At 35.9% G+C, this 20639-nt stretch overlaps 1 protein-coding gene across 1 annotated transcript in view; it reads right to left on the reverse strand.

Moving 5' to 3' along the window:
* The window catches only part of CFAP47 (cilia and flagella associated protein 47), a 963244-nt gene that overhangs the window by 360488 nt on the left and 582117 nt on the right, over positions 1–20639 (reverse strand). The window contains exon 53 of the mRNA XM_069063838.1: positions 3655–3758. Coding sequence (XP_068919939.1) covers positions 3655–3758 — 104 coding nt within the window. The remainder of the gene's footprint in view (positions 1–3654; positions 3759–20639) is intronic.

The raw sequence follows: 20639 nt of genomic DNA on the forward strand, positions 1-20639 counted from the left end.
AAAGCTCAGAATTTGAAATCAGAGCTGAAAATAACTGCTGTAAATTTTTCCAGTTCAATTATTTTTTAAATACTGTTTTTAGCAGTGAAAGGTACTATTCTAGGTATGTAATGGAAAGCAAAATAGTATTTTTTGCAGTTTTTTCTGGACTGAATTTTTTCTTATCAAGTGCCTTTGAGTCTAGCCTTGGATTGTATGGAGTCTTTGATTGGAAACAATATACACCGTATTACCCTTAATAGGCCTAAGGAATTTTGAAGATCTTCCATGCCTTTAATAGGCCTAAAGGAATTTGAAGATCTCCCCAGTCTCTTAATAGGCCAAATGCAATCACATGGGAGTCAAAGGTGGGAGGAGCTTGCAAAAAGGGTGGAACAGGAAGAAGCAGATAAGATGACAAGTTGGGAGCAGGCAGAGCCTAGAGACAGAATGTTGGTGATTTTGGCATTCTGTCTGTTGATCTGTGTTACTTTCTCAGACAGAAGTCCTGTCTGTTGTTCTGTGTTGATTTCTCAGAAAGAAGTCCTGTCTGTTGTTCTATATTGGTTTCTCAGAAAGAAAGTGAATTGATATGATAGCATTGGTAATGTGTGTAAATATCATTGTAGCCTTGTTAAACTTTTTTTTCCAAGAAACAGAAACTGCAGAGTTTGGAGTGAAGCAGCCCCTGTGAGCTGAGATATGGAACAAGAGTAGACAGCTGCCTACTTGTGAATCCAGGTAAGAGTTGGGAGTGGTTAGCCCATGGAGGAGGATCTGTGGAGTTTGGAAGCCAGCCTCGAGTCCAGATGAAAAAGGACTTTACTTTGGACACTCCATATTAACTGAGGAGATTGTAAAATACTGTGACCTAGGAGTAGACAGTGTTTGTATTTTCTGCTACCCTTAAAGATGACTATAAGATATACTGTATGATATGTTTTATTTAAGACTATGTGGCCACCTTAGTGATAAGTTTTTATGTTATGTTCTTGTGAATGCTATGTTTTAGTTTCTTGAATGTTATGCTTTATTTTACTGCTGAATAAATAGAGTTAATTATACTATAAGATTAGACCCTTAAAGTTCTTTATATAAGCAATACTCAGGAGAGCTGCCATAATTGTCTTTACAAGGCACTGTAAGGAATAAAAATAGGTATCATTTGTTGTTCACAAGTATCTGATAGCAAAATAGAACAGGGGAGACATATAGCAGCTGGGGACCTCCTCTCATATATGGGACCATGAATATAACACATTTTCACAGATAATCATAGGTTCTGAACCACCACTACTGAATTTGTTTTACTCTTGTCATACAGGTGATGCAATAAGCTTGAAGTCTTTTAATTAAAAAGCTTTACAATAACTGTCACAATAAAACAATCCCTCTTTAAGCTTATGATGTACTCTCCCATAAATGCCCACACCATCAGTGGAAAAAGTGGGGCATTCATAAGAAATATATGTGGCCAGAGAAACTAATGGCTCCATCACTGAAAGATTATAATTATCGTCTGGTCATGCAATTGTATTCATCTCACTTCAGTCTGCTTCATTTTGGGTTTGGTATCTTTACTATATGTATTGCTCTTTGCTGATCCTTACTGATCTTAGATTAATTTCTAGTTTCTCCTGGGCATGATTGTTGAGCTGAATGTTAATTCCTTTGTCTCAGATGATCTTGTATTTGATGGTGGCCCACAGTCTAGTGGACACATATTCTCTGTTAGGCCATTGCTCTCTGCTATCAGTTTTAGGGTCCCTCTATTCCAGGCTATACAATCCTATAGGATATCAGTAATGAATAGAACCTCTTTATTTTAAGAGGAACATGACAGCTATATCTAGATCCACAGGAGTTTAGAGTCAGGCAGAATATCCACAGGCTAAATTTATATCTTCTATTTCTAACACTTATACTTCTGTAAAGAAGTCAGCCCTCACCTTCAAATATCCATTTAACTAAGGGTTAAAACCTCTGAAGATCCTCTTTGGTTTTTTAATGCAGATGAATTTAAGACAGAATAAAAGGTAAACTCTGGCATTATTCACCTATCTGATTCAAATTCCTGTTCCCATGTGTGTGTGTTTGTTTGTGACTGTGTGTGTGTGTGTGTGTGTGTGTGTGTGTGTGTGTGTGTGTAATATAGAAAAAAAGCTTCATGGAGGATAAGATCCCTAAGTTAAACCTTAAAGAAGGGGTGCATAAAATGAACAGAGATGTGAAGGAAACCATTATAGCTTTAGGAGATTGTTGTGTGAAAAGGCATGGAGGTGGGAGATATTTTTTACATTATATACAAATGGAAAGTGACAGCCCTTGTTGATAAAATATATAATATATATTTTAGGTCCTTTACGTCAGCAAGGAAAACAATGACTAATAAACTATAATATGCAAAATCCCATCCAAGGGCAAAATGAAAGACAGAAGAACCTATATCAAGTAACCTCAGAATTATTTTTTGAGATGCTTTATTGTATAAAATATTATGTTTCAATATGAGTACTTAAAAAGTAAAAGTTATATTAAATAGAAAAATCAAAATTAATTAAAATATTCTCTAAACAAATTAAATGTTTCCTTGATTTCTTTTAAGAATTGGTTAAGTGAACATTTTTCTTTACCCAATAATCCAAGAAAAAGACTTAGTAATGTCTTAATCATCCATGTGTGTTTAATCCTATTAATCATGGCAGTTATTTAAATCCCACATTTATGCAGATTGTTCTGAATACATTTCTCCCCAATTTGCAAAGGCTAATGTAGCAACTAAGTTGAATTCCTACTGAAATGTGTCTAAAGAGCTTATTGTTATATGTTCATTTTTGATAGGAATTATATGAGGACAAGGATTTAAGCTAAGGTTAAGTTAGCTTCAGAAGATTAAATTCAAGACATATACCTAAAGAATGCTAAATAGTACAAGATACTACATAGTTAATAGGTTTTTGCATAAGCAATTGAGGTTTATGTTACTGGATTTAAGAGGAGAATTTTAACAACTTCTCCAAAAGAATCACTTATGCATGGCCATTTTTCCCCCAAAGGTAGCATTAGAGCATTTAGGAAAAGAACAATTATTTATTTATTGACGTAATTGAGAGCATTAGACGAGCAAGTGGTAGTGAAAATTGAATGAACCACACTGACTCCATCTTGTGACTCAGTTCTGGAGCTAGCTTGGCTCTCTTTCTATTCAAATTGTGTCTGGTTCAATTTCTGACTTGTGAGAAAGCTTTATACAATTGTGGCTATTGTAAGTAGTTTTTCTTCTATTTTTTGCAGATCTGGGAAGGTGTACCACTTCTACCTATTGCTTAGAGACTCTTAAAAGAGGATTTAGTTTATGCTGATTAGAAGCCCAGTCAGATCCAAAGACTGGTGCAAGGAGCTTTCTCACAATTAGAAATCAGATTACCTAATTTTGTATCTTGTTATCTTTTAATTGGCCTTATCTTATTAATTGTTTTAATGTATAAAAGTCTGTCTCACCCTGTATTTGGGGTCCAAACTGAGGAGGCCTGGTTGTTGGCTTCCTGGCTGCAATGCGTTACTTAATAAATTAATAATCTCAGATCCTTGAACCTTTTTTTCCTCAGTCATTTCATCTTTCACCCACCACATTAGACAGTAAAACATTCTTTGCAACATTTTAAGGGGACTTACCAAGATGGCACAAGTCACTTCAATAGTATCCACAGGTGGTGCAGGGAAGCTATTAATTTCTAGGAAAAACCAGACTTTTACATGTGAAACACTTCCTTTGTTATCTGAAAAAATAAAATCACAAAATATTTTAAACAAATTTTTTAGCACAACTTCTCAGTATCTGTAACATATAAACATTCCCATCTTCTTCAGACATTTCTATGTTATTCCTTCAGTTAGCTACCATAAAGTAACCTAAGTTAAAATCATCTTGCATATATAAGTTTGGATGGAAGGAAATGTGGAAGAGGAAATGTTTAGATCATGGGTTATTATTGGACATGTCAAGTCCAGACCAGGAGGCTGATGGAGAGGGGTGGGCTAGTGTTGATGAGTGGTGCAGCAGTATGTTGGACTCAAAGCCTACCCAACATAGTCAATGCTCAAATCTTCAGGGTGAACATTTACACCTCAGAAACTGGCTAACTACAAAATGGCAAGTGATTTGTTCTTTTATTGATCGTGCAGATTTAAGAAAGTCATAGAGAAACTGTTGATAATGAATTTTAAAATCAAAAGAGTATCCTGCATACAATATTTTTCCAGAGTGTAGATTGTTTAAACATTTACCAGCACCCCCTTGGACTGGGGTCACTGAAGGTAAACAAATTAATTCACATTTTGTCTAGAGTCTCTCCTGATCAATGACTAAGAATATCTAGACATCAATTTTAAAAGCCATTGATAATTATAACTTTGGCAAAATAAAAGCAAGTAGCTAGATGGCTAACTCAGTCCATTGAGAGTATTGGACTTGGAGTCAGGAAGACCTAAGTTCAAATTCTGCTTCAGACACTTTATGACAAAATTTGCAGTAATCACCTCTTCTGTTCTCCAATACTGCATTGTTATTATATTCATATAATGATTTTATGCTTGTTTTCTACTTCTCCTAAAATTAATGATCTGAAAATTGTTTAGCAAAATTAATTTCATTGCCATATCTTTAAAGGAATCTTAATTTTTCTAATGTATAGATGAGAGATAACAGAACAGAACTTTGATAGCTGCATTTTTATGGTTGTATAAGAAAAATGATATAGACAGTTATGAATCAAAAGCTTTTTTAGGATCAACAAGTAATAAGTACAGTGGGATCTTTCATTATCTACCTCTTTCAGTCAGTTGTGTCATGGTAAATATATGATGTTCTGTGGAACGACTTTTGCAAAACCTGCCTGTTTCCTACTAATACCCTCTTTAAATATGAGCTTATACACATCTTAATGATTATCATATAAAATTTTATGTGTTTGTATACATATATGTATGTGTGTATGAGAGAAATATTTTAAAATTAATAATACATAAATGGAGTAATTTGGAGAAGCTAAAAATAATTAAAACTTTTGCCAAAATATAAAAAATGTTGGTTAGTAGTTGTTGATGTTGTCTTATAGTCTCTTAAAAATTTAAACCTTATTAAGGCCCAAGAATTTTTTCCCCAACACCATCAGTATCTTTCTCCACTTCAGCTAACTTGCTAATTTCAATGAGGGTACAATGCCTTCATACTTGTGACATTGTGGATCCCTATGCATGCTTAGTCAAAGTCAGTTGCTTTTCCCATCTTTTTCCTCTTTAATACATTCTCTATTCATGCATCTGAACTATTATGGTAGACAACAATTACAATGGAGCTACTATACTTGATGGTCGAGTTTGTTTTAAAAATCTTTATTGGATCATTTCTATTTTTTTCACATTTGTTGTCCTATTTTTACCCTTAAATTACTTTGGGATGACTTTGCTCCACTGGGGTTCTTCACTATCCTTCTTGAAACTCATTTTCCTTCTACTGCTTTTTGTCTGTTTTAGGAGGCTACAGGGCTGATAATCATTGATCATCCTTCTCTGTTAGGATTTTGCCAGCCAGTTTTTCCTCTAAACTGATGTTGTCAATAAGTCAAGCATTTGCTGACTGAAGAATTTCTAGGCCTTTTCTGTTTTGCTTGTGTTTCAGCAATTGATTCATATTGACTAAGCTACTGTATGAAATTACAGTAGTCAGTATCTATGTCCTTTTCCTGTTTTTCACTTATTAAAAGAATAAAATAGGGGGCAGAGCCAAGATGGAGGCATAGTAGCAGGAAACTGGCATTGTTCCTCCACCAACCACCTCCAATACCAGTAAAAAATTATTCTAAACAATTTTTAGAGCTACAGAACTCACAAAGTTCTCTCTGAAAGAGAGAAACAAATCTCCTTCTAAAGCCAGCCTGGCAGGCTGACAGGAAGGATATATTGCAACATCCTGGGAACCAAGCACAGTGCTACTGGGGCCACGAGGTTATGGCCTCAGGTTGGCTCCAAGCAGCAGTGGCCAGAGTAGACTTCAGGAGAGTTAATTACCAGCTGCTGTGGTAGTTTCCAGACTTCTCAACCCATAAATGCCAAAGAGAAAGTAAAAGGTCAGTGTGGAACTCTGTTGGAACTGGGGTGAAGGAAGAGAATGGTCCAGCCCCTGTCCCTGGGGTGAGAAGTGGTGGAAATACCACTTGTAGTTGCTGCCACATGGTTGCCTCTGGAGCTCCTGGCCTACAAATCTTAGGGAGACCAAGCAACCATTCAGAGGATAATGCTTTTACCTGCTTGAATCTGGATCACAGTCTTGGGTGGTGGTCCTAGGGTATTTTCCTAGTGTGCCAGAGCTTGTGGGGGCTGTAGAGAGGGCACCCTTCAAATAGCTCCAACAGCTGCAAAATTCCAGCAATTTAAGGCAAAGTTCTCTCCATTCTGGAAGCAAAGATCTACCTTGGCAACTCAAAAGCAAGTAATTGAGTGGCAACATGAGCAAGCAGAGGAAACACAATAAGATCATAGATTCCTTTCGGGGGGACAAAAAGGATCAAAGCATGGAACAGGAGGAAGACAATGAAGTCAGAACTCTTGCATCAAAAGCTTCCAAGAAATATATGAACACATTACAGGCCATGTAGGAGCTCAAGAAGGTTTTTGAAAATCAAGTAAGAGAAGTGGAGGAAAAATTAGAAAGAAAAATGACAATGATGCAAGAAAATCATGAAAAGTGAGTCAACAGCTTGCTAAAGGAGACCCCAAAAATACCAAGCAAATTAACACCTTAAAAAATAGACTAATCAAAATGACAAAAGAGGCCCAAAAATTCAATGAGGAGAAGAATGCCTTAAAAATCCAAATTTGCCAGATGGAAAAGGAATTTCAAAAACTCACTGAAGAGAATAACTACTTCAAAATTAGACTGGGGAAAATGAAAGCTAATGACTTTATGAGAAATCAAGATACTATAAAACAGATACAAACAAATGAAATAATAGAAGGCAATGTGAAATATCTCATTGGAAAGACCACTTACCTGGAAAACAGATCCAGAACAGGTACTTTTAAAATTATTGGACTACCTGAAAGCCATGATCAAGAAAAGAACTTAGAAATCATCCTTCAAGAAATTATCAAACAAATTCACCCTGATATTTTAGAACCAGTGAAAGAATTCATTGATTGCCTCTTGAAAAAGATCCTGAAAAGAAAATTCCTAGAAATATCATAGCCAAGTTTCAGAATTCCCAGGTCAAGGAGAAAATACTGCAAGCAGTCAGGAAGAAACAATTTGAGTACTGTTAAAAGACAATCAGGATAACACAAGACCTACCACTTCTACATCAAGGGTTCAAAGGGCTTGGAATATGACATTTCAGAGGTCAAAAGAGCTAGGATTAAAACCAAGGATCACCTACCTACCAAAAATGAGTATAATGCTTCAGGGGAAAATATGGTCATTCAGTGAAATAGAGGACAGCACTCTTGAAAAAAAAAACAGAGCTGAACAGAAAATTTGACTTTCAAATACAAAAAGCAAGAGAAGCATGAGAAGGTAAACAAGAAAATGAAATCATAAGGAACTTATTAAAGTGCAACTATTAACATTTCTACATGGAAAAATGATAATTGTAACTCATAAGATTTTTCTCACTGGGGGCGGCTTGGTGACACAGTGAATAGAGCCCCAACCCTGGAGTCAGGAGGACATGGGTTCAGATCCGGCCTCAGACACTAAACACAAAAACTAGCCATGTGACCTTTGGCAAGTCACTTAACCCCAATTATCCTCCAAAAAAAGCTTTTTCTCAGTATAAGGATAGTTAAAGGGAATATATATGTATGTATGTTGGTATAGGAGGGTGTATGTATATATAAATATATATGTGAGTGTGTGCAATGTATGTACATTTATACATAGACAGAGGGCGCAGGATGAGTTGAATATAAAGGGCAATATCTAAAAAATAAAATTAAGAGGTGAGAGGAATTTATTGGGAGGAGAAAGAGAGAGAAGGATTAGGGTAAATTATCTCATATAAAAGAGGCAAGAGAAAACTGCTACAATGGAGGGGAAGAGTAGGAAGGTGAAAGAGAATGGGACATCCTTACTTTCATTGAATCTGGCTTAAGGAAAGAATAACACACACACACTCAATTGGGTATGTTGCCCTACAGGAAAATAGGGGGTAAGTGGATAAGAGGGGGGATGATAGAAAGAAGGGCAGATTGGGGAAGAGGATAGTTAGAAGGAAACACTTTTGAAAAGGGACAGGGTCAAAGGAGAAAATAGAATAAATGGGGTCAGGATTGGATGGCAGAAAATATAGTTAGTCTTTCACACTATATCTACTATGGAAATGTTTTGCGTAACTATACATGTACAACTTATGTTGAATGGCTTATCTTCCCAGTGGGGGTGGGTGAGGAGGGAAGAAGGAAAAAAAACTCTGGAACTCAAAGTTTTAAAGACAAATGTTTAAAAAATTGTTTTGTTTTGTTTACACATAACTGGGAAATGAGATTACAGGCACTGGGGTATAGAAATCCATCTGTCTCTGCTAGAAAGTTGGTGGGGAGTATATAAAAAGAACAGATTGGGGGAAGGAACATTCAACAGGCTCACTACATGGGGTGGGGATAGGGAAAAGATGGGGAGAAAAACATGTAACTCAAAATATTATGGAAATGAATGTTATAAACATAATTAATAAATTGGAAAATAAACAAAATGGAAAAAATAAAGATATTGATACAGAGTAAGATCAGTCATGAAAATGGCAGGATAGCATGGGAGGACAGGAAAATGATGGTCTTTTAAGACTTGGACAGTAAGTCCAAAGAGAATTAGGCAATATGATAACACACACAGGGAAATTCTGAAAGCAATATATTGCTTTCTCATTGGGTTTTCATGGGAAACGAAGAATTTCAGGAAGTTTAAATATTCATGGTTATTTTATTTGTTTAATTAAGTTATCTTCAATTTGACACTTTTTCTTAGACCTGGGTAGTGAAAGAATCAAAAGGGAAACTTATATTTTAGATAAAACACTTGTTCTCCACATTCTTAGTAACTCTTTGCAAGAAGTTCACTGTAATGTTCCAGTTGATCCTGCAATGGAGAAATATCTTAATATGTAAGGATTCAGATTTTTAAGATTAATATTTAAGAGAGAATAGCTGTATCCTGTTTCAGGTCCTTGTTGGTAACAGAATATTTAGTTAAACATACCATAGACCTGACATAGCAAGGCAGCCATATTCTTCTGTATGTTAAAAGCTAATAACAGAGCATCAAGAGCATTCTTGCCTTGTTGAAATGTTATCTTTTCAGAAGGGATCAAGAAAAACTCACTGATGAAGTGGAAGCAGAAATGAAGGAAGGATGGAAGGAAGAGAAGAAAGGAAAGAAGAAAAAGATGGAAGGAAGAAAGGAATGGAGGGAGGGAGGGATGGAGGAATTGAAGGAAGGAAAGAAGGAATGAAGGAAATATAATTTATATATCATTTACTAACTGATCAAGTTATCTCTCGTGATCGCTGCTGCACAATAAGAAGTGTGTTCATCTATAATACACACACAATAGGGAAAAGGGCTATAGTGGCTCTGTAACATGACAAAGATCATTGATAAAAGAGCTGAAGTTCTGAAGCTCAGACTCTGCGATACATAATCCAGAGACAAATAGTATATGGTCTTGTTAGGAAATACATTGAAAATAATTCTGAGTAATCTGAGTTCATAGAATCATGAACTCATGATTCCTGAGCTAAAAGAATCTTGGAAGTAATCTAGTACATTTGCCTCATTTTAGAGAATATGCATTTATAGAATAAACCCCAGAGAAGTTAACTAATGTGGTTAGAATCATATACATAGTAATTAGAAGAGACAGGATTTAAACTGAATCTTCCAACTCCAAATCCAGTACGTTTTTCCATCATTTTCTCTTGTCTCTCCTTTCTACCAAGGCCCAAGAGAACATAACTGAATAGACTATGTAGAGACAATACAACCAGTGCTTACTATGATGCCTCCCAAATAGTAGGTATTTAATAAATGCTTTGATTAGTTGACCAACACAGGGAAATTCATTATTATATCCTGGGGAGCTGGGATGTCTTCTCAATGTCATATTTTCTTAATTAGATCCATAATAACAATTTCTAAGATTTCTTATAAAGAAATTCATATATCAGAATGAATTTTGGAGGTGAGATTTAAGCATTTTCACGTGGCATTTTGGCTGTCAAAGATCTTTATAAACATTTATTGAATTAAGTAATATTAACTGTAATCTGTACGAAAGTCTAAAGGGAAGGAGTAAAAATGTCAAAACATTTGCAACAAAGATATGCTGATAATAAAATATTTCCAAAGCTAAAAATGACTTGATCATACTCATTGTTACATATAAATGTTTAGTTAGTAATACTGTTATTCTACTCTTAAGTTACAATGAATTTGACCAATCCATTTAAAAGGATATATATATCAGATATACCAAAGTGTTAATAAATGAAGTACATAATTAATCAGTAATAAAAATTATAGAAGAATATGACTAAAGTTTTCAGTTATTATTTTGTTGCTTAAATTCTCTAATTTAGTGTAGAGTAAAATATACACAAATTCATTCATATGTAATTTAGTTATCAATTAATTTTTAAAAATTATCTACACAAGTATATTATAATGACATCAAACTTCATTACAGAACACTAAATAGAGTTGAAACCATCAGGAGATCAAAGAAAATTGCATAATTTGTTGAGACCTATGCACCCTGCCTGAAATGTAGAATGAGTTTAATAAACTGCAGGGATCTGTCCAAAAAGTCTATTTATCTTCAGGCCCTTTTGCCAGATTCCTATTACAGTGACATTCCAACTAACTAGTACTGAGTCAATGAAATCAAAGAACTGGCACTTCCTCCTGAGTCTACTGCTTATTAGTTGTGTGACCTTAGGTAAGTCACTTAACCTTTTTATTCCTTGTTCTTTTCATCTGTTACACGATAATGGCTAAACTTAATGACCTTCTGGCTCAAAATACTATGATCATATGAAGCTAGTTTCAAGAGTTGAAACACCCTGGAAAGATCTAAAGAATTGCCATTTTTGAAAATGTCTATTTGAAGACAAAATTCCTCATTTTTTAAAAAGTCTGAAACTTTTTGAAAATGTCTACAAAAGAGAACAGGATTAAGGACTCAGTTTGAGAGATTTAACATGTGTTGGCTACGGTCATCAGAGCTCATGAAGTTAAGTTGTGACCAATGAAATCTAAGTTTCTATCTTGTTTTATTTTTTTTTTATCTGACGATTTCAGGTAAGTTTTTTTATGACTCATAAATCTGGTTTCAATGGCCAAAGTCAAAGACAAAAATAAACAGAATATGATTTTTTTTTCCAAAATAGCAAATACATAACAAATAGTCTTTTTATTACAGGAAGCTCAAGGTCATTACTGAACAAAAAGTGGTTTACTTTCCTTTTGTAAAATGAAAAATAAAGCCATTCCTGATCATTTTCTTTGAGGGACAGAAAATTAAATTAAGCTGTTGCTTGAGAAAAATTAAAAACAATTTAAATCATAAATTATTTCAAGCAGTTTTGTCTTATAAGTTTCCTGCCTTTTTTTCTTTCCATTCTAAACAAAGGATTCAACTCAAGTACTAAACATTTTCTTTTGTTTCTTTTAACATAATGTGGATGTCTGTGTACTACTTGAGCTTTCTACATAATATTCCTTTAATCTAAATTCATGATTACCATTTCCTGTAAATATAACAAATGTCCTTGATAATGGCTTTCATAACACTTTTCCAAATAAATCATTGTTGGAAATACTCTCTAGATGTTTGTATCTTTTATGTGTTCTTCCATTACCTTTTAGGTCATCTGCACTTTGAATTTTCCCAATATCATGGCATTTCATGGTTTGCAGTTAGGTAGCATCCTGGGAGGATAATGGAATTAAAAACATGAAGCATTTGCAGTAGGGGGTAGTTTAGGTTTATTGAAAACAATGGATAGTTTCCCAAATATAACGTAGCTAAATCTCCTGCTTTTCCTCCTATTCAGTTTTCAGAGAAAGAAATTAAAGATGTGTATAAGCATGTGAAGAAATGCTCTAAATCACTATTGATTAGAAAAATGCATATCAAAATAACTCTGAGGTACCACATCTCACCAGTCACATTGGCTAAGATGACAAAACAGGAAAATGACAAATGCTGGGGAGGATGTGGGCCAATTGGAACACTAATGCATTGCTGGTGGAGTTGTGAACTGATCCAGCCTTTCTGGAGAGCAATCTGGAATTATGCCCAAAGGGATATAAATACTTTCATACCCTTTGTTCCAGCAATACCACTCCTGGGTTATATCCCAAAGAGATCATAGAAATGAGAGAAAGACCCATATGTACAAAAATGTTTATAGCAGCTCTTTTGTGGTGTCAAAGAATTGGAAATTAAGGGGGTGCCCATCAATTGGGGAATGGCTGAACAAGTTGTGGTATATGCATGTTATGGAATACTATTGTGCTATAAGAAACGAGGAGCAAACGGTCTTCATATTTACCTGGAGAGGCTTATACAAACTGATGCTGAGTGAGAAGAGTAGAACCAGGAGAAATTTTTACACAATTACAGACACAATGTATGTGCGATGACCAACTTTGATAGACTGGACTCTTCTCAGCAATTCAGTGATATAAGTCAATCCCAAGAGACTCATGATGGAGAGAAATAAGTGCATGCAGAGAAAGAGCTAGAAAGAACTAAGTTTATATCCAGGTGGAAGCAAAATACCTGATCTTTTTCCTTCTCTTATTTGGTTTTATGTCCTCTTTACCATTTTTCATTCCAGCTGGTACAGTCGGTCCTTATAACCTGACTAATGTTTAATGTGAAAGTATTTACAGATCCTATACTTGACTATATGCCGCCTTGGGGGGGGGGGGGAAGGATGGGAACAAAATGTGAAACTCAAGGAATTGTGGAATTGAATCCTGTAAACTAAAAGGAAATAAACAAATTGATAAAAAAAAAAAAAGAAAGTATCTGCAGATCCCATACCTGATTGCATAACACCATGGCTGGGGGTGTGAATGGGGGAGGGGGGGAGGAAGGGGAAGGGAAGGAAATTTGAAACTTAAAGAACTGTGGAACTGAATCTTGTAAACTAAAAGTAAATGAACAAATTAATAAAGACCAAAAAAATAACAAAAAAAGATCTAATAGCTTCTACATTAAGGAATCAGAGGGCTTAGAATATGGATTAAACCCAAGAATCACCTACCCAGCAAAATTGAGTACAATACTTCAGGGGGAAAATAAGGATTTTCAATGAAATAGAGGACTTTCAAGCATTCTTAATGAAAAAAAAAAAGCAGAGCTAAACAGAAAATTTGACTTTTAACTATAAGAAGCAAGAGAGGTATGAGAAGGCAAACAGGAAAAAGAAATCAGAAGGAACTTTAATTAGTTTTGAGACCCTGTGGACTGAGAGCTCTGGAAGCAGGTGCTGCACCTCCTGATTCAGTCACTCACAAGGTCTTCTTCTGGTTTACTGGGCCTGGGGCTGTTTTGGCACAGTTTGCACAGGACTGCATTCCTATCTTACCAGGTCTGACAGATCTTTTCTGCTGCCCTACTAAACTGTTTTTGGTTCTATGGGCTCAGTAGTCTGGAAACCAAAACTATTGCCAGTCATTCAGTGGTCCAGTTTGTTGGAATTAGGTCTGCTTTGGCTGGTCTGTGCCGGCCTGGGCTGCTCTCTCACCCTTTTGCAGGAGACTTTTCCCATTGACCTTCAAAGTTGTTTGGGGCTGGAAATTTGTTTCACTCCATATTTTTGTAGGTTTTGCTGCACTAGAATTTGTTTAAAGTAATTTTTAAAGGTATTTGGTGGGGAGGTTTGGGGAGAGCTCAGACCAGTCCCTGCCATCTTGGCTCTGCCCCTGCACAGTAATTTAAAAAAAAATACTCCTAGTTGTACTCAGAATTGCTTCTTGTGTTTTGTGTTGGTGGTATATGTGTTATGTCAAAAAAGTGCTGAGTTCTGGTGAAAAATGAAAAGATTTTTCTGCTAAAGATACCTAGCTATTAATTTATTTTTAAGAATGGTACTGTTGACTTTGATAACTCAGCCAAAGTAGTTCAACTCTTAAGAATCATTGGTTTAGGAAGATTTACTATGAAAAATCTTATCAAAGTGTTGATTTTAGTGGTTTTTAGTATAAGTATAATTAAACACTCTACCAAAATTCTAATCAAATGTGATAACATTTTGGTCCACGAAGGATTTATTGAAATACACACACACACACACACACACACACACACACACACACACATATATATATATATATATATATATATATTTCAAAGTGCTCTTTCAACAAGATTTGCAGGGCTGGGGAAATTTAGTGGTGAAGTGCAAAATATGTATACTATGTTAGTATTTGTGCCAATGTCAAATAAGAGCTATGCATGCACAAAATGAAAGTTTATAACTCAACTACAGAAGATGGTAAAAGCATGTTAGAAATAATTACCTAAATTGTCATGTAAAATAAAAAAAATCCTTTGCACAATTAAAGTATAACTTCACAGGGAAAACAGAAATAAAAACTCTAAAGCTGCAAAGGGGAATTTTAACAAGTGTCAAGTAGAAGAATATGGTACAGAGAAATAATGAAGAACTAGTAGACCTATCGGTTTAAATACTCATTGCATCAGTGGTGACTATGATGACTCCATTCAACAATGCAGATAACAATTTTCATCAATTCTTAGTCAATGGTCTTCAAAAAGCTGTTAATCTTCAATATTTTTTGTGGCCAAAACATCCAGCACTCTGTGTATGGAATGGTGAGAGGGTCTCCTCAGATTTGACTGGCCTGAGACCTTGGACAATAAACATCATTCCTCACTGAGCCTTTGCCCAAATGCTTTGCACTTTAGTTGCACCTGTTAAACTTTTGGTTCTGAGTACAAAGCACATGAAAACCCAGGCTCATCCACCACACTCCAACCCCCTTGCCACCTACATACACCATTTATGTGGCATTGAAGTAGGATTTTAGTGAGGGACCAGATCTATGCATAAGGACAAATAGAATGGAGAAAGTATGAAGGATTATTTTATATAGAAAGACATTAAAAATAAGAAAAAAGTTATTGTACTGGTCTAGACAGGGAAGTAGTAGCAGTCACTGTTAAAATGGTAGCAACAAAAATAGGAGAGAATATATATGAGAGATATTTAGAAGACAGAATTGGCAAAGGGAAGCTATTTTTTAAAATTATAATATTTCTTAAAACTAGTTTGATATAAAATGTTTAGTGGCTTTATACATTAGCTTTTGGATATGAGGCTGGATTTAATGATAATTTCACAAGGCACAAAATAGATGGAATATAGTAATAAATCAAGATACATTCAACTTTGGCCTAACATTGTGTATCTTTTTGTCCTTTGGAAAGATTTGTCTTTTTCTTCATTCTATCCAAATATCATTATAAATATGCATCTCATTTGTAATTTACATTATAATTATATTTAAAATATACACACAGCGCAAATCTACAATTCCTCTTGTGTTCCTGAGATGCAACCTTAATTCTCTGAATGGATGTTCAGCTTCATTAATGAAATACACAAATCTCATTGCAGAAGGAAGTAATAAGGCTTCAATGTCACTGCCCTGTCAAGAACAAGAATACTGTGCCACAAATTTTTAACTATGCGAGCTAAACATGAAAACAATAGAGCACTTCTCATTGCTTTATCAGAGGGCAAGTCATACTAATTAGATTGTAACGTCAAGAGTACTTTTTCACCAGTAGTTTGACACAGTGATGTTTTCTAGAGCAAGGAAGCAGTTTGCATGTTTCGTTTTTGCATTTGAAACCCAGATGTCAACAATACTGCAGGCTAGAGGATGCACTATTGACTGAAAGCAAGCAGATTTAGAGTTTAGTTCTTATTAACCTGTCTATTCTTTAGTCAGTGAAGAATTTATTAAATGCTTATTATGTGCTAGACACTATGCCAAGTGCTTTATCCACTTAAGTTCTTCACGGTGTATACAGGTTCTCCACAGATTGAAGGGAAAGCATTCCTTCTGATATTGTGACTTCATATAATTGAAGGAAGACTAAAATTCAAGAAAGGTTCTCCCATAAGGCTTCTCCTTGAGCCAAAAGGCCATCTGCTTTGATATATCACATTTAATATAGTCATGTTGATACTACTAATACTATTCATACCTACTATACATGTTAACCATCAGGAGGCAGTATGATCTGCTAGAAATCCTACTGGTTCTGTACTTCAATTTCTGCCACTATTCCATTATCTGTGTGACTTTGGGAAAATCCTTTAAGCTCCTTCAAACTCAGTTTCCTGACTTGTAAAATAAGAGAGGGGAACTAGATGTTCTTTGAGATTCTGTCTGGCTCCAGTATGTTCAATTTTTTTTAGATGGACTTATGATTCCACCAGCATAAGTAATTCCAAGTAAGGACACTTTCTCTAAGAATGTCCATCAGCAGCTGCTCTGAAACATAGTTTTAGAGCTTTCTCTAGGGCATAGCCTTGGTTATATAGCCATTATTTGGTAAAAGCAAGATTTGAACACAGGTCTTCCTGACTTGAAAACATTATCCTCTATTTTGTTTCACCTTATATTATTAAATGTATGAAGGAAAAATTTAATGAATGGTAACAAAAACTTAATCAAACAGTAGTTCTCAAAGCATTTTCTGGGGACCCATGGAGGTTTCTGAGGCTTGTACAGGAAGTTATAATAGCAAACTATTTTCATAGCAATAATGACTTTCATTTCTAATATAGTAAATATAGATATAACTCCTATAAACAAAGCTTCTCAGGAAGAGTCTTCTGTAATTTTTAAGTGGATAAAGGGGTTCTAGAGACCAAAAGACTTGAAGACTGCTACACAGGTGGCAAACTGCTGACCCACATGCTATAGGCAAAACTCAATTCCTACTGAATTATATTAAAATGTAATTGGAAATGGATAAAAATCCAATAGAACACAGATAATGTTAGTTTGCGGCTTTCTAAGTCAAACAGGGATTCATTTTTATTTGAGTAGGACACCACTGGTAAAAATTAATAATTTTTTGAAGTATTAGTATAGGATGGTCACAGAATTCATAAGCACTCTATAAAGCTGAATACACTATCTCATTTCTCACTCAAACATACGATGTCCATTCTAACCAGAAATGAGAATGAGTGGGAGCACCTGGTAACATTTCAGCAGGTTTATAACTCTAGTTAGATTTCTACTGGCAAGGAATAAACACTGAATGAACATTTTAAGAAATTGGTCATTTCTACTTATCTATAAATCAGTGTTTGTCTACAAATTAATTTTATTTTATTTTATTTTTAATCAAATGCTTTATTAACTTCTAGTTTACATTATTCATTTTCGCAAGATTTTGAGTTACAAATTTTCTCTCCATTTTTCCCCTATCCACCACCCCAAAATAGTGATCCCACTGGATATCCCCTCCTCCAATCTGCTCTCTCCTCTATCTTCTCCCATACCCTCTCTAACTTTCCAGTAGGGCATGGTGGATCTCTATGCCCTAGTGTCTGTATATGTTATGTTCCAGTTACGTGTAAAATAATATTAATAATAGCATATATGTGTATATATATTATATATATATTTAAATATTTGATTTTAAAACTTTGCATTCCAGATTCATTCCCTTCCTCCCTTATCACCCACCCTTACTGGGAAGATAAGCAATTCAATATAGGTTGTAGATGTGTAGTTATGCAAAACATTTCCATAGTGGATATATTTTGAAAGACTGAATATATTTCCCTTCCTCCTATTCCACCTCCAACTTGTTTTATTCTCTACTTTGATCGTGTCCCTTTTCAAAAGTGCTTCCAAATTCCCTTCCCCCCAGCCTGCCTTCATCCCTCCTCTCATCCCCTTCCCCCCTACTCTCCTGTAGGGTGAGATGCCCTATTTAGTGTGTATGTCATTAACTCCCTAAGCCAAATTCAATGAAAGTAAGTTTCTCTTTTGCCTTTCTTTTGCCATTCCCTTTTACCTTCCTTTTCTTCCCCTCTATTGTATCAGTTTTCCCTTGCCTCTTCTATGTGAGACAATGTACCCCCATTCTGTCTCTCCTCTCATTATATTCCTCTCTCTCCTCTTAATTTCACCTTTTAAGTACCATCCCTTCCTAGGAGGACCTGTGTTCAGATCTGGCCTCAGGTACTTAACACCAAAAAAAAAAAAATAAAAATCCTTGCCATGTGACCTTGGGCAAGTCACTTAACCCCAATTGCCCTCCAAAAAGCTAAACAACAACAACAAAAATCCTTCTTAACATCCTCTATGGCCTGTGACCAGTTTGTATTTTTCTTGGAAGCTTTTGGTGCAGGAGTTCTGACTTTGTTGTCTTCCTCCTGTTCCATGCTTTGATCCTTTTTGTCCCCAAAGTAGGAGTGTAAAGTTGGATTTCTCTGCTTGCTTTGATTCTTTTGCCTGCTCATGTTACTACTCAATTACTTGACTTTTGAGCTTTTTGCCACAGTAGAACTCTGCTACCAGATAGAGGAGCTTTGTCCCAATTGCTGGGTTTTTCTCAGCTGCTGAAGGTATTAGTTGAGTGCTCTCTCTGAAGCCTCCACATGCTGTGGCAAGCTGGTCACACAGCCCAAGGACTCCACACTAGACCATAATCCAGATCCAAGCAGGTTAAAGCAAGAGTGATTACCCTTCAGACTGGTTGCTTGGTTCCCTTACAATCTGCAGTCCAGGAGCTGAATCTGCCGTGTGGTGTCAGCTGCAGGGGTGAAGCTTCTCAGTGGCTTCTCCCTCCAGGGGATAAAGGCTGGACCACACTCCCAAAATACCAGTTCCCAAAGTCCATATTGCACTGACCTCTCACTTTTTCCTTAGCATCTATGTGTTGATAATTCTCAAAAGTGCCACAGCTGCTGGTGATCTGAAGTCCCTCTGGTCAGGCTACCCTGAGGCTAAAACCTCTGGTTTGCATGGGGCTTGGCTGCGCTCCCAGAGCGCTGTGCTGGCTGCTTCCTGTAGGCCTTCCAGGCTGTCCTCAGAGGGAGGTTGGCTTCTCTGTTCCATTTTGTGGGTTCTGTAGCTCCAAAGTTTGTTCAGAGTCACCTTTTACATGAATTAGAGGAGGTGGAAGCCAGAGCCACATGGAAGTCCTGTGTCTAATCCATCTTTACTCTGCCCCCCTACAAATGAATTTTAACTTTGACATAATCATGTAAAATAAAATTCATTGCAAAAACTATATCCTGTAGAAACTATAAAAATATGAAGAGAGTGATATATATATATATCCAATGAAAACATTATAAACAGTAAGTTTCAGAATGTATATCTTTTATTTAATGCAAAATAGTTGATTTATTTTAAATTGGTTAAACACAGAAAATTTCATAAGAATGTCTGAAATCTTCACTAGGCTTAATCAAAGCACTGGATACAGGACGTAGGAGGACCAGAATATTTTTAACAGGGAGGTTGGGGAAGGACAGGGTGGATGTTAATGTCAAGCAGTTTGAGTTAAGGAGGAGTCTTAGTAGCTCAAATCTTGCCAGTTTGCCAGAAATGGAAAAAGCAAAGAGGAAGAGAATTCCAAGTACATCCAGTGTGTGCATGTATATGTATGTGTATGTGTCCATGAACATGTGCGTGTATATGCATATATGCATGTATATGGATACGAATACATGTATATTTGTGTACATGTAAATATCCATTTGAAATTATGCATAACAGGATATTAATAAGAGTATGAAGATAGGCATTAGTTTGCCTAAGGGAGACTGAAACAGAACCAGAGAGCGTAATGCTTTAAGGTGGGAGCAGCAGAAGAAGGTCACGGTCATCAGGTCCCTGCAGAAATCTTTTCATGCTTGTTCTGAAACTAAGGACTAAGCAAAACAGACTGGACAAAAAGGTTTTTTGGATACCCAATATAATACTTACAAGAACTTAAGAAAAGGAGTCAAAGGTTTTGAATTCTTCTCAAATCTTTCCTACCAGGCTTATTTGATAATAGACACTTTTATATGATTTTTAAAAAATATTTAATCTGTTTTATTTCTTGGTTATGTTCCACATAAATATATCTTTGAACATGACTGTTATTGCTTAACTCTTTTGTTGTTTAAGCAATCGGGGTTAAGTAACTTGCTCAAGGTTACACGGCCAGTTATTTCTGGGTGTGGTGCTAAGTGTCTGAGCCCGGATTTGACCCCAGGTCATCCTGACACTGGAGCCGGTGCTCTTACTCGCTGAGCCACCTGGCCACCCCTAAGCAATTGGGGTTAAGTAACTTGCTCAAGGTTACACGGCCAGTTATTTCTGGGTGTGGTGCTGAGTATCTGAGCCCGGGATTCGATCTCCAGGTCATCCCAACACTGGAGCCCGTGCTCTTACTCTCTGAGGCACCTGGCCGCCCCTATTGCTTAACTCTTTATTGACTGCATACAGACAGAGCAATGGAAGATGCCAAATGAATATATGGGAATATAGAATTAACTAAGAAGAGAGAGAGAGAGAGAGAGAGAGAGAGAGAGAGAGAGAGAGA

The sequence above is a fragment of the Petaurus breviceps genome, unplaced genomic scaffold, assembly GCF_028583685.1.
Source record: "Petaurus breviceps papuanus isolate PSGF00001 unplaced genomic scaffold, PetGlider_PUasm1.0 90603, whole genome shotgun sequence".
NCBI lineage: Eukaryota > Metazoa > Chordata > Mammalia > Diprotodontia > Petauridae > Petaurus > Petaurus breviceps.